Below are 13391 nucleotides of genomic sequence, written 5' to 3'. Positions count from 1 at the left end.
AAATAAATAAAATAAATAAAAATAAAATGCTGCAGCAGAAGATCTAATATCTAGGGACAATAGTTCTCTCTGGGTCAAATTGGACTTCAAAAAAGGCCCAAAGCTGAGTTGTTTTCTCTTGTCTTCTTCTTCTTCTTCTTCATATTTCAGTTTCACTTCTTATTTCTAAAGATCTCTTCATTTTCTTGAAAACCCTTTATTCCCAATTTGCAAAATTCAGAAATTACCATAAATAAAAAATCCAATCTTTATCAGAAAAAAAATGATTCTTTACGAAATTGAACTTCTGGGCTTCCTCTAATTTCTGTAAGAACCCTCTCTGTTTGTTGAATTTTGAAATTCCCTACGTAAAAGAGCTATCTTTAACTGAACTGGAGTGTGTGTATCTGTGTGTGTGTGTGTTTTGTCTCACCTAGATAGTGTGATAAGTGTTTGTTGTGCAGTGGGGTTGTGTTCTTTCAGTTTAAGAGACACTTAAATTTCAATTGAAAGTGTTCTGTGTTGCATTTACATATCTGTACATGAAGAGTTATATATATATATATGTATGTATGTATGTATATACCGCTTTCTTTTGTTTCTCTCTCTAGAAATACACATTCACCATTGAGTTCAACAACACCTTTACTTTCTTTACACTCAGATTGTTTGTTTCCTCTCTCCTGTATGCTGAAGTTTACCATTTTTTTATAGCTTCTAAAAAAGGTAAAAAAAAACCCAATCTTTTTCCCACTTTCAGATCTCTGAACTTTCTCTCTCTCTACTTTTAGCTTTATTTGATGTTGATTCCCTAAATGGCAAAAGCAGAAGTTTGGACATTTCTGTAGTAGGATCTATGTTTATGGGGTTTGTTCATTGTTCATATTGATTGTTAATTTTTTTTTGATCTTTGTTTCTTTTTCTTGTACACAAGGCTGGTTCGGAGATTGAAGTTTGATATTTTCGTCGGGAAAAAAAAAAAAAAAAAAAATGAACGGCGCAGCATTGATAGCCATTGCTGCAACAATCGGCAACTTCTTGCAGGGTTGGGACAATGCAACCATTGCAGGTCACTTTTTAACTTTCATTCTCCTTAATGTGTTTAAGTTTCGTAGAAAACCAATCCCGAAAAAGTGTATTTTCTTGATATAAATGTAAAAATTGTTATCTTTTCAAGACTTCGGGTAAGAATTGAAAAAGTCTCTGATTATTTCTTATTAAAAAATATATATATATATATATATACGCAGGAGCTGTTGTTTACATTAAAAAAGAGCTCGAGTTAGGAGCCGCCATAGAAGGGCTGATAGTGGCAATGTCACTAATCGGAGCGACACTAATCACGACTTGTTCCGGCACGATCTCCGATTCGATTGGCCGACGTCCTATGCTTATTGCGTCGTCCATGTTTTATTTCCTAAGTGGATTAATAATGTTGTGGTCCCCTAATGTATACGTCTTACTCTTAGCAAGGCTTCTAGATGGATTCGGTATCGGTCTTGCTGTCACTCTTGTGCCACTGTACATATCCGAGACTGCGCCTTCGGAAATTCGAGGGCTGTTGAATACTCTGCCGCAGTTCACCGGTTCGGGTGGAATGTTTTTGGCGTACTGCATGGTTTTCTCGATGTCTTTATCGGCCTCGCCTAGCTGGCGGTTGATGCTTGGAGTTCTTTCGATTCCTTCGCTATTGTATTTCGCGTTGACTGTGTTTTATTTACCTGAATCTCCGAGGTGGCTTGTGAGTAAAGGGAAGATGCTTGAGGCGAAACGAGTTTTGCAGAAACTTCGTGGGAGGGAAGATGTTTCCGGTACATAATCTCTCTCTCTCTCTCTAGTCGAACTTGTTACTTCATTATGTAGAAATCTCGTTATTACTCTAGTTGTTTCGTGGGCAGTTTAGATAATTCAAGCGTCACTTTGTAGTAATTTTGTTTATTCGAACGTCGACTACAATGAAATTTCATAAAGGAATTTATTATGATTGTTTTTAAAATGCTCGTCCACAGGTGAAATGGCTTTACTGGTGGAGGGTCTAGCAGTAGGAGGAGAAACATCCTTGGAAGAATACATCATCGGCCCGTCGGACGAACTGGGCGACGATCAAGACCCAACGGGCCACGAAGACGACCAGATAAAGCTATACGGGCCCGAAGCGGGCCTCTCGTGGGTCGCAAAGCCAGCATCGACGGGCCAGAGCCGGATCAGCCTGGTCTCCCGCCAAGGCAGTATGGTGAACCAGAGCATACCTTTAATGGACCCGCTCGTCGCCCTCTTCGGCAGCGTCCACGAGAAGATGCTTCCGGAAGCTTCAGGAAGCATGCGGAGCATGCTCTTTCCCAATTTCGGCAGCATGTTCAGCACCGCCGAACCGAACATAGTCAAGAACGACGAGGAGTGGGATGAGGAGAGCTTGCATAGAGAGGGAGAGGGGTCTGCTTCGGATGATGGGGGCCCCACTGATGAGGAGGACGGCGATTTGCGGGCCCCACTGATGAATATGAGGAGGAATAGTAGTCTCGTGCAAGCGGGTGGGGGCGGCGGTGGCGGAGATGCGATGGGGATTGGTGGTGGGTGGCAGCTGGCGTGGAAGTGGTCGGAGAGAGATGGGGAGGATGGTAAGAAGGAAGGTGGGTTTAAGAGGATTTATTTGCACCAAGAGGGTCCCGCCGCTTCGAGGCGTGGGTCCCTTGTTTCGATTGCTGGCGGTGATGGTGGTGGTGCTGGTGGTGAGGGTGGTGGTGAGTATTTTCAGGCGGCGGCGCTGGTGAGCCAGCCGGCGCTTTACTCGAAGGATATTTTGGATAGGCGTCCGGTGGGCCCCGCGATGGTGCACCCTTTGGAAACTTCCGGAAATGTGTCGGTTTGGGATGCTCTTCTTGAGCCGGGGGTTAAACGGGCTTTGATTGTTGGGATCGGGATCCAAATACTGCAGCAGGTATTTATTTCAATCGAAATTTTGTTCGTCCAATTACTGCTTTAATTACTCTTTATTGGGCTAAAATTTGAAAAAAATGAAAATAAATATGAGTTTATTGCGTTTAGTACCCCTGTGTTATATTGAATTGTTAAAAATTCCCTGTTCCGATAATGGTTTTTCTTTTTTCCACACAACCCCCTGAAGGGTGAGTTTTTTTAGGGGGTAATTTGCTAAAATAAATTGCATTATAGGGGGGTATTGCTAATATTAATAACATGGGGGCTTTTTTTGCAATTTGATATAACACAAGGGTAATGAATGCAATAAACCCAAAATCATAGACAATCAGAACAAACCTGGAAATTATTGTTTTCTCCAATGCTGGATCACATGGTTTGAAGAATTGTTAGGATTTATTTATATAGCGGATATAATTATTAATTTTTTTTTTCCGGAAAAAATAAAAAATATATATATCTAAATTCGATATCGTGTTTTTTGTGCAGTTTTCTGGTATAAACGGTGTATTGTACTACACTCCGCAAATTCTGCAGCAGGCGGGTGTGGGAGTTCTATTAGCAAACCTCGGCATGGGAGCAGATTCTTCGTCTTTTCTGATTAGCGGGTTGACTAATTTTCTTATGCTGCCGTGTATTGCTGTTGCTATGCGCTTCATGGATATTGCCGGTCGAAGGTATAACTAACTCTCTTTCGTTTTTAAGCTAGTGCACTTGAATTTTAGGAAAAACCTAATAAAATGACTAAAATACCCCTCTCACAGTAATTGTTTCACCATTAGTTCTCTCCTAATAGATCAGAAGTAGTAAGGGCAAAATTGAGAAAAGTATAGTAAATGCTTCACTAGAATTGTAAATTGACAAATAATTTATTTATTTATTGGGTAAATTACAACCACCCCTTGAGGTATGGTCAATTTATGAAAAAACCCCTCTTGTTTGGATAATTACATCTACCCCTTATCTATGATTTTTTGTTACACCTCCACCCTTATGGTGTCAAATTCAACATAATCATCTAGTTTTCGTGGAATGTTCTCTAGTTTGTACTCGTTTTGTGTAAAAATACAGTTTATGATGCACCACAGTCTGATATATACAAACCAAAAAACACATATTATGATCATCTTGCTTAAAAATATGGAGTTCGAATGGGATAAAACGGGTACAAAAGTGATAATATTCCATATAATCTCGAAGATTCCACGAAATTTGAAACCGCAAGGGTGGACATGTAAGAAGATTTATAGTTGAGGGGTGGTTATAATTACCCAAACTGGAGGGGTGTTTTCGTAATTTAACCATACCTCAGGGGTGGTTGTAATTTACCCTTATTTATTTAATTTTATTTTTTAATAGGTCCCTATTGCTGACAACACTACCGGTTCTAATAATATCACTCATCGCCCTCGTAATCGGAAATGTATTCGATTTCGGAACACTGGCCCACGCAATAATCTCAACCACATGCGTCGTAATCTACTTCTGCACATTCGTGATGGGTTACGGACCAATCCCGAACATCCTCTGCTCGGAAATATTCCCGACGAGAGTGCGCGGAATATGCATCGCTATATGCGCTCTAGTTTTCTGGATATGTGATGTCATCGTCACTTACTCGCTCCCTGTTATGCTGAGCTCGATCGGCTTAGCTGGCGTTTTCGGGATTTACGCCGTTGTGTGTGTCATCTCGTGGGTGTTCATTTTCTTGAGGGTCCCGGAAACTAAGGGTATGCCGTTGGAAGTTATTACCGAGTTTTTCGCCGTTGGAGCCAAACAGAGCGCTGCTGCTAAAGGTGAGTGAATCGATCGAGTGTTCGATATTTGATGTGTGGTGGTGCTGCTGCTGAAGATCAATGTTGTTGTTATTTTGGCAGTCTTTTATTTTATTATTTTTATTTTATTTTATTTTTTAATCTTTTTTTTTTAATGTAATTTTATTCAGAATTCAGTAATCAGACTTTGGCCTTATTTTACATCTTGTTGTATGTAATATGGAAAAAGGTTTGAATTGTTTTGGGTAAATTAAATTGAAGTCCATCTCCTAACTCAAGTGGTTGCTTCAGGTTTAATTAACTTCCGATTAGTTAACTCCGATTAGTTAACTCCGATTAGTCAACTTCGATTAGTCAACTTCGATTAGTTGGCTGACTTTTCCGACTTTCGCTAGTAGTGTCTTCCGATCAGTTGACCTCAATTAGTTAACTTCTGCTCAAGTTGACTTATCAAGTGGATTTGACTTCCGACTTCAATTCAGTTGATAAGTCAACTGAATTGAAGTCGGAAGTCAACTGATTGGAAGTCGGAGTCAGAAGTCGAAAGTCAACTGATTGGAAGTCGGAGTCAGCTGATCAGAGCTCTTGCAGGCGTTACCCATCACTGGAATAAAAATTCACAAATCGAAAGTTAGCTGATTGGAAAAAAAACAATAATTTTTTTCTTTTACGTATGTTGTCATTAATTTTTTAATATTATTTTTGGTCATGCAAATATTTTTTAATATGTGTTTTCAACTCTTCCATTTTTTATTTATTCTCCATAATCTTATATAAATTATATATATATATATATATAATAAAATAAAATAATTAAAACTTGTATTATTTTAAATATACTTCATGAATATTTACTTATTATTGATTTTTTTACTAATACCTCTAAAAAATAATCTGAATAATGCCCCGACCCCTCATAATATTGACATTATTATAATAATTGTGATTAATCAGATATTTTCTTTCATCTTTTAAATATGATAAAATAACAATATATATATATATATATATATATATATATATATACACACTATTTTAATTAAAATTTAACAATCATATTTTTGCAATGTCTTGTGATTCCAATTTTTTTTTTCAGCCCCAAAAATTTAGTTCCCCAACATATTGATCCTGGGTCAGCCCTGAATGTAGTGCATTAAAAAATATATTCCATATATATATTTTTTATTATATTTGGATGAGTTAATTTTATTGATTTAAAGTTATGGTAAAGCCTAATCAGTTTTACTTCAATATAATTTATCAGATATTGACAAAATTAATTATCAGATGAAATTTTGTTTGGCTAACAAAGTGTCCAAAATCAGAAGCAAAGATCACATATATTACCTGGCTCAACTGAAGCATTATTCAAAAGTTATGATGAATTAAATAAAGCATACTTATTGCATGATCAATTTGATTTTTTTTTTCCTTCTAATCTTTCATTTATTTTATTTTATTTTAATAAAAATCAAATAAATAATCACACATCTTTGTGTTACAATTGATTTTGACCACAAGTTTGACTAATAATAATGCATGGAGATCGCGTGTACAATTGGTTCAATAATACATGAAAAGCGTGCTTTGCATTTAACGTTAGTAGTTGTAAGTTAATATAAATACATTTTCACGGGATGCATTTGCTCCAATTGAAATAAACCCCCTACAAGAATTAATATTGCATGATAGTACCTAACAATTAATCCTCATTTTGTAATAATAAATATCTTTTTTTTTTTTTTTTTTTAAACTAGATATGGTTTGCCGCTATTATTTTTAATTTGACTAAATTAATGGGTAATAACATGTTCAATTGACAAAATTCATACTTGAATGAATTCGATGCCCCTGAATTCGTGTAATTAAGTATAATTAATATAAAATTGGATTTAATAAAAGTTTGTGTGAAGAAATGTTTTGCATCGGAATTTAAAAAACACAAGTTTTAAATCCTTATCCATAAATAAATAATTTGTGAATGTGCCTCTACATGCAAAAACTTTATTAAAATAATATTTAAAGACATGTGCTAATGTGTTAGTGGGTGTTTTGATTTTGGGAAGAAGAAGATGATAATTTTCCTATTTTTTTTTTGTTTTAGTTTTTTAATTGATTAATTAATATTTAATATATAGAATTCAAGTCAATAGACGAATTTATCCCTGCAAATCTCACCTGCAACACACATGATTTAATATTGTGTCCAAAATTGTCGTAAAATTGAGTTTAAGGGGCACTGGGCAATGAATTAACAAGTTTAGATAAACCTGTGTAAATATTTTTATTTGGAGGACAAAGTGCTAAACGACCCTTAATTTAGAGGACAAACTGATTTAAAAAAAAAAAAATCTTATATCTAATTATGCATTCATAAATTGACAATGAAGAAAGTTTCTCAAGATTTTCGGTTAATTAAAGTTCACCAAACTTCTACATTTAGGTTGAATAATTTGTAGCTTTAATTATGATGCACCCTAATAAGGGATATTTATATATTTTTCCCCACTAATTAAAGTTCAACCAAACTTCTAAATTTAGTTTAGGATAATTAATCTCCACGTGGAAGCCATTTATTGGGTTGAAGTTGTACTTTAGATAGCCTTCTATCTTTTTTTTTTTTTTTTTTTTTTTTTTGGTAATGCAGGAACCCGCAGCCAACCATATAGGTGCACTGGGTAAACCTACACTCTCGTATAATAGCTTGCAAACCATACGAGAGATGTAAACCACACTAGGCTAACCATGTGTGACAAGCTCGACCTAGCGACCGTTGACAAGGGGATTCGAACTTGGGTCAATTGACCCAAGCTCCCTTGCTCCAACCGCTAGGCCACCCTTGCGGGTGATAGCCTTCTATCTTGGTTTATTGAAAAGCTTACCTATGTTTGGTTCTCTCTTGAGACTCTATTTTTATTTTATTTATTGGAAAATTAATTTGAGAGAAATTGAAAAGAAAATAATGTTATTTGTTTACTATTGAAAAGAAGATATAATTTACACTTGTAGCATGGTTCGCCGGAACGGCGTTGGAACGGTCGGAACGGCCGTTCCGGAACGGGAACGGTGCTCTCCGTTCCGGAAACCGTAACCAGAACGGTGTTTGCACCGTGACTCGTCGGAACGCCGAGAAATCGGTGGGATGGGCGAGAAGGAGACACGGAACGGCCCCAATGCGGCCGGAACGGCACCGGAACAGCACCGGAACGGTGCCGGAACAGGAAAAAAGTATTTGAAAAAAAAAAAACAAATTTAACTAAAAAAAATAAGGGAAAAAAACATAAAAGAAAAAATAAATAAATAATATGATGGTGGTGGCCACTTAGATAATGAAGATTCTCCTGACTCACAGATATTTGGCCTCATTCTTCAGTTATATTCTACACAATTCTAGCTCGGTATTCTACTTGGTATTAATATTGCTTATATTTTCATAATATTCTTTGTAATATTTTTTTTTAAATTGTAATAATATTTTGCATATTATTAAATTGTAATATTGTTATTAAAAACATATTTGAAATATATTGTATTTTTTTAACAATTTAATTAAAATATGTCCGTTCCGGCCGCGACGCAGCCGCGATGTTGCAACGGAACTGGAACGGCAGTGTCCACTACAATGCACTGTTCCGTTCCGGCGAACCATGACTTGTAGAGTGAAATCATCATTATTAGAGTAATTGGAAACAAGTATGTTTGAATAATAATTTTAAAAATTACAGTTTTCGTCCTCAAACTTTAGCCACTTTTTTCAAAATTATCCTGAAATATTTTTGAGTTACAATATTAATCTTTAATCATCAGAATAATTTGTAAAATTTAGGGACAGAAAAATATCCTAGTGTAAACATTTGTCACTAACCAAACTAACAATTTTTTTGGCTTAAAATTGCATTTGAAATTCGTATTGTCGTTACTCTTTTTTTTTTTTTTTTAATCTAAAATAAGCGAAAAGTTAAAATTGACAGACACTTCAACTTATAAATTAACTATATTTAAAAAAAAACTTATAAATTAACTATATTTTAAAATTGTTTTTTTCATGATATATAATAATCCCAATTTTTAAATTAAAAAAATAAACACTCATTCTAAATTTCACTTACCATCACCACCAAAGTGTTGAATTATCTGAACTGCAGTCACATGGATCATAAAAAAAGTTGGTGGGTCATTTTATCAAAACCAATAAGCTAAGAGACAAATGGTGTATCATGCAATAATCGTTTTAACGGTTGTTATTTAAGAAGATAACCTTATCCCTATGTTTTGGTAGTTTGTTGTTACTCTTATCTATATGGTTTAGTAGTTTGTTTGTTATATATTTAAAAGGGATTATTTGTCAAAAGCCCTCCATCACACAAGTCTAATTACAATGGATCCAATTGTTTTACTACTTTTTGAGATAAATCCATTTCAGTATTTATTAATAAAAAGTAATAAATTATCACAATTATACCCCTAACCTAAAAATAACGTATGTTTTAGGATTGAAAAAAAAAATTGTAATATCATTTTCTATTGAGATGTGCTAAATCCTACACTAAAAATTACCTATTAATTAGCTATTAAAATATTTTATTCAATGTTTAAGTATTTTTAATTGTCTTAGCAAATTATTTAACACTTAACATTAATTAAAAAATTATTAGCACTGCAGAATATATTTAATAAACATAATAAATGGGAAAAGAAAAAACCAACCCCCAACCCGCCTCTCCCCCCCTACCCCTCCCAAACTTCTGCATCTGCCATGGACACAAAGATCCAGGGCAAGGCTCCGACACCATTGCCAGTTTCTTCTCACAGCCATCCGCCCAGGGCGCCCACCCAGTCACCCGAGACGACTCTAGACGCCGTCACTACTCCATTGAAGACCAAAATCTAACGGAAAATATAGTTTATCTTCTTTTTCTTTTTTCGTAAATTTAATAAAAACAGCCCTAAATTCATCGTAATTCGTTCCAATCATAAAATTGGTCGCTAATGATAGAGCACTAAATTAGTCGTAATTAGTCTCCATGTGCTTCTTGCTTCCATGGATGACGATATCTTTTCAAATTCGCGATAGACCGGGGACAACCGAGATCCACATCTTCGTCCGTAATCTGATCTGACGTTTATTCCTCTTCCCTATCAATTGTTGATGTTTATTGTTGTATTTCATCTCATCTGTATGAGAGATGAACTCTTCTATCGGGTAAGAATTGGGTTTGAGAATACATACTTGTCCAACCCTGGTTCATGTTTCGTCAAGTATGGGGAGGACTACTTTATATGTACATGACCCACTTCAATGTAAGAGTGGTTTTTGCACGCAGAGTGGTTTTCGCATACATAGTGGTTTTCGTACACAAAGTGGTTTTTGCACGCAGAGTGGTTTTCATTAATTTCATAGTCGTTTTCGTTAATGATAAGTTTTTAGTGAATTTTTGTAATGAAATTTGTTAATTACATAGCGATTTTCGTTAATTATAGGGTGATTTTCGTTAATTATAGAGTGTTTTTTGTTAATTTGATAAGTTTTAGAGAATTTTTGTAATGGAATTTGCTAATTACATAATGATTTTCGTTAATTTACAGAGTGGTTTCATTAATTAGTGGTTTCTGTTGATTACATAGAAATTTTCGAGAAGTTTATAATGAATTTTCGTGATGGAATACTATAATCACGTAGTGGTTTTTGGTAAGTTTATACTGATTTTCAATTTGTTAAAAACAATTTTTTTTTTAATTTAAATTTTAAATACATAAGTAAAAAAAAAAGAAAAAGAAAATTAAAAATAAATGAAAAATGAAACTTTTTTTAAAAGCAAAATCAAATTTTCTTATGAAGAAATCGAAAATAAGAAAATAAATAAAATGATATTTTTAGAATTGATTTGGGTGCATTAATCTGGGCATAAATCTGTAGCATGATTTTGGGGTATGATTTTTGGAGAAGATTTGGGTAGATTATGTGTATAATTTTCTTTTAATTTGAATAATTATATTAATTAATAATTAGTGGGGGCATATAAAGTTTTTCAGGCCCATTGGATTTATGTCAAATATCATTTACAAATAAAGGATTTTTCAAGAAGTAAATTTTCAATGGAGGGTGTTTAGCATATAGCCCCTTATTTAAAAAGATAACACAATCTCTATAGTTTAATCTAAACTACTACATGTTTGTTGGATTCCAACGAGTCTAATCTTGCACCAAAAAGATGAAATTCCTCGATCACATGGTCACCATTCCTGGCTCGACAGGTTTTTTTTTAGAAAATTGTAAATTGTGGTTACTCACGGGTCTCGTTATAGTAGAAATTCTCACGCTGCGGCTGTCAGTACTCAATTCTAGAACACTGCAGCAACTTACATTCCGTAATCAGATGCGAACTTCAACTAATCTCAATATACATGTATGTGCATTGTCAACTACCTAATTTTATACACATCAATATATTTAGATATACATGTATGCATTTGTGATAGATTTGTAGTGTAAGGCCTCGTTTGGTTGACAAGATAAGATTAGTCAAGATAAAATTAAATAATCTAATGAGACCTAATTATTTTATTCGAGCTTGAAACGTCCAACAAAAAAAAATCATTAAAAGGCAAGATAATGCAAGATAAACCATAATTATAAAATTTTGGCGGGTCGACCCGACAATTTACTGAGGATACCAAACATCAAATTAACTAACTATTTAGTTAATCATGACTTATCTTGACAACCAAACGGTGCCTAAAAGTATTTGATATACTTTTTTCAGTGTAGTATCTACAAAACATGTAAGACATTCTCTCTTCTCTTATGTAAATAGACGAATATGACCCTATGTCCCTAAACACCAAAACAAATATTAGACATGGTCAATATAATATAATACCTTCTCAAGCTCAAAATCACCATATATCATTATATTTTTTATTTCTCCCTCTTCTTTTATAAGAATTATGTAAAATTTAAAAGTATAGATATTATGGATATCCAAACTTTAATCAATAACAATACTTATTAAAAAAATATATACTTCACACTTTAGAATACTTCTAATCAATATAAGATGTGAAGCTCGTTACGTGCTGTAAAATCGATTACATAAAAAAACACGTTAAAAAATCAAATTACTCATACTCGATTCATATTTCATTGATTAACTCGTTCCAACTCCTAGACTACTACATTGCTTAAACAATCATGCATTCGATTCGACTTTGTTCACTCAGATGATTGGAGATAAAACTAACTAAAGAATATTAATAATAAGTTGTCAAAGTTGTAATCAAATACCCAAAGCAAATTATGGGACCCTTTTAGACTTATTTCATCTAACTCCAGCCGAAATGTATTATTTGACTAACATTTTAAATCTAGATATATAGCCACTACTAGGGCTATACCTAATAAATTCTACAATAATGCTGCCCCGAATTTATGCTGTCAATTGAAAATATTGTTTTCATGAAAGTTGCTAGTATAATAATGTTAAATCAAATAAAGTAATCCTATTTTCTTTATTGATCTTGAACAATTTCATTAGAACAAATTAAATGGAATCTAAAGTATGGCAAATTACGGTCAAACACTGACGTAAGATCAAATTACAAAAAAAACTCTTTATATTTACATAATTACAATAACCCCTTTTAATTATGTATTGCATTGCACGTCCATTCTTACACTGTCAAATTTACCTATTGAAGATGAAATTTTTCATAAGAAATACATAGTTGAAGGAGGTGGTTGTAATTATCCAAACAAGATGGGATTTTTCGTAATTTGATTTTACATCAGGGAGATGACCGTAATTTGTACTATACCATATGGATTATGGAGTATAAAAAAGAAAAAAAAAGGGGGAAAAAATGCATTGAATTAATTTGATAATTTGATTAATTAAATGTAAATGATTTTTTTTTTTTTTTATAAGCCCATACCTTACATTAAAATTGTGTAAGTACTATGAAGCAATTCCGGAATCCCTACTCTTTAAATTAAGGCAAAAACCCAATTGCGTGGGTCCCACTTAACTCATTCCGACCTCCGCCGGCGGCGGCGGAGGAAGTGGTGGTTTCCGGTAAGCTGCCGCAGTTCTTGCACCGCGCCACCACCAAAATCTTGCGGCAGGAGGGGCACGACGAATGGGATCTCAGCCACGTGTCGATGCACGACACGTGGAATCCGTGGCCGCACTGCGGCAGCAACCGGATTTCCTCTCCGGCGGCGAACTCCGCCAGGCAAATGGCGCAGTCGGAGAGGTTTTCCTGCTGCTCCGTCTCCTCGCCGTAGGTGAGCTTGGGCAGAGAATTCAGGACTTTTTTCTTGAGGCCTTTGTTGGCCGCCGCCGCCGCCGCTCGTGGAGGCGCCGCCGGAGGCGTGGAGCGCCCGCCGGCGAGGCGGCGGATCCAGGCGCAGCGCGCGACGGTGACGAGGCCGAGCACGCATATGAGGGCGCAGAGGAGAGCGGCGAGGATTACTACGAAGTCGGAGTCGACGGGTTCGACCGTCGGCGGCGTGGAGTCCTTCAGCGGCGGTGAGTTTACGCCGCCGAGGTGGCGTGAACGGCCAGTCATTTAGAGAGAGAATTTTTGTGTGTGGGGTGTTTTTAGAGAGAGAGAGAGAGGAGCGCGTGTGGTGCACGTGAATGCTTGTTGAGTTTCAGCTGCGAAAGCAGAATCACAAGTCTCAGTTTACATGTTTTTATA

At 35.3% G+C, this 13391-nt stretch overlaps 2 protein-coding genes across 2 annotated transcripts; one reads left to right on the top strand and one right to left on the bottom strand.

Moving 5' to 3' along the window:
• LOC105951062 (monosaccharide-sensing protein 2) lies at nt 1-4969 on the top strand. The gene is made up of 6 exons (XM_012974455.2): nt 1-306; nt 914-1048; nt 1230-1790; nt 1989-2917; nt 3406-3593; nt 4276-4969. Exons 2-6 carry the CDS (start codon nt 970-972, stop codon nt 4718-4720), a joined length of 2202 nt encoding a protein of 733 aa, XP_012829909.2. The 5' UTR covers nt 1-306; nt 914-969; the 3' UTR covers nt 4721-4969.
• Nucleotides 4970-12418: 7449 nt separating this feature from the next.
• On the bottom strand, nt 12419-13391 carry LOC105973568 (RING/U-box superfamily protein). Its single transcript, XM_012998603.2, has one exon. It carries the CDS (start codon nt 13257-13259, stop codon nt 12681-12683), a length of 579 nt encoding a protein of 192 aa, XP_012854057.2. The 5' UTR covers nt 13260-13391; the 3' UTR covers nt 12419-12680.

The sequence above is a fragment of the Erythranthe guttata genome, chromosome 3, assembly GCF_056151865.1.
Source record: "Erythranthe guttata isolate IM_541 chromosome 3, IM_541, whole genome shotgun sequence".
NCBI classification, from domain to species: Eukaryota; Viridiplantae; Streptophyta; class Magnoliopsida; order Lamiales; family Phrymaceae; genus Erythranthe; species Erythranthe guttata.
Note: the sequence above shows the minus strand (reverse complement) of the source record. Positions and strands in the feature narration are given on the sequence as shown.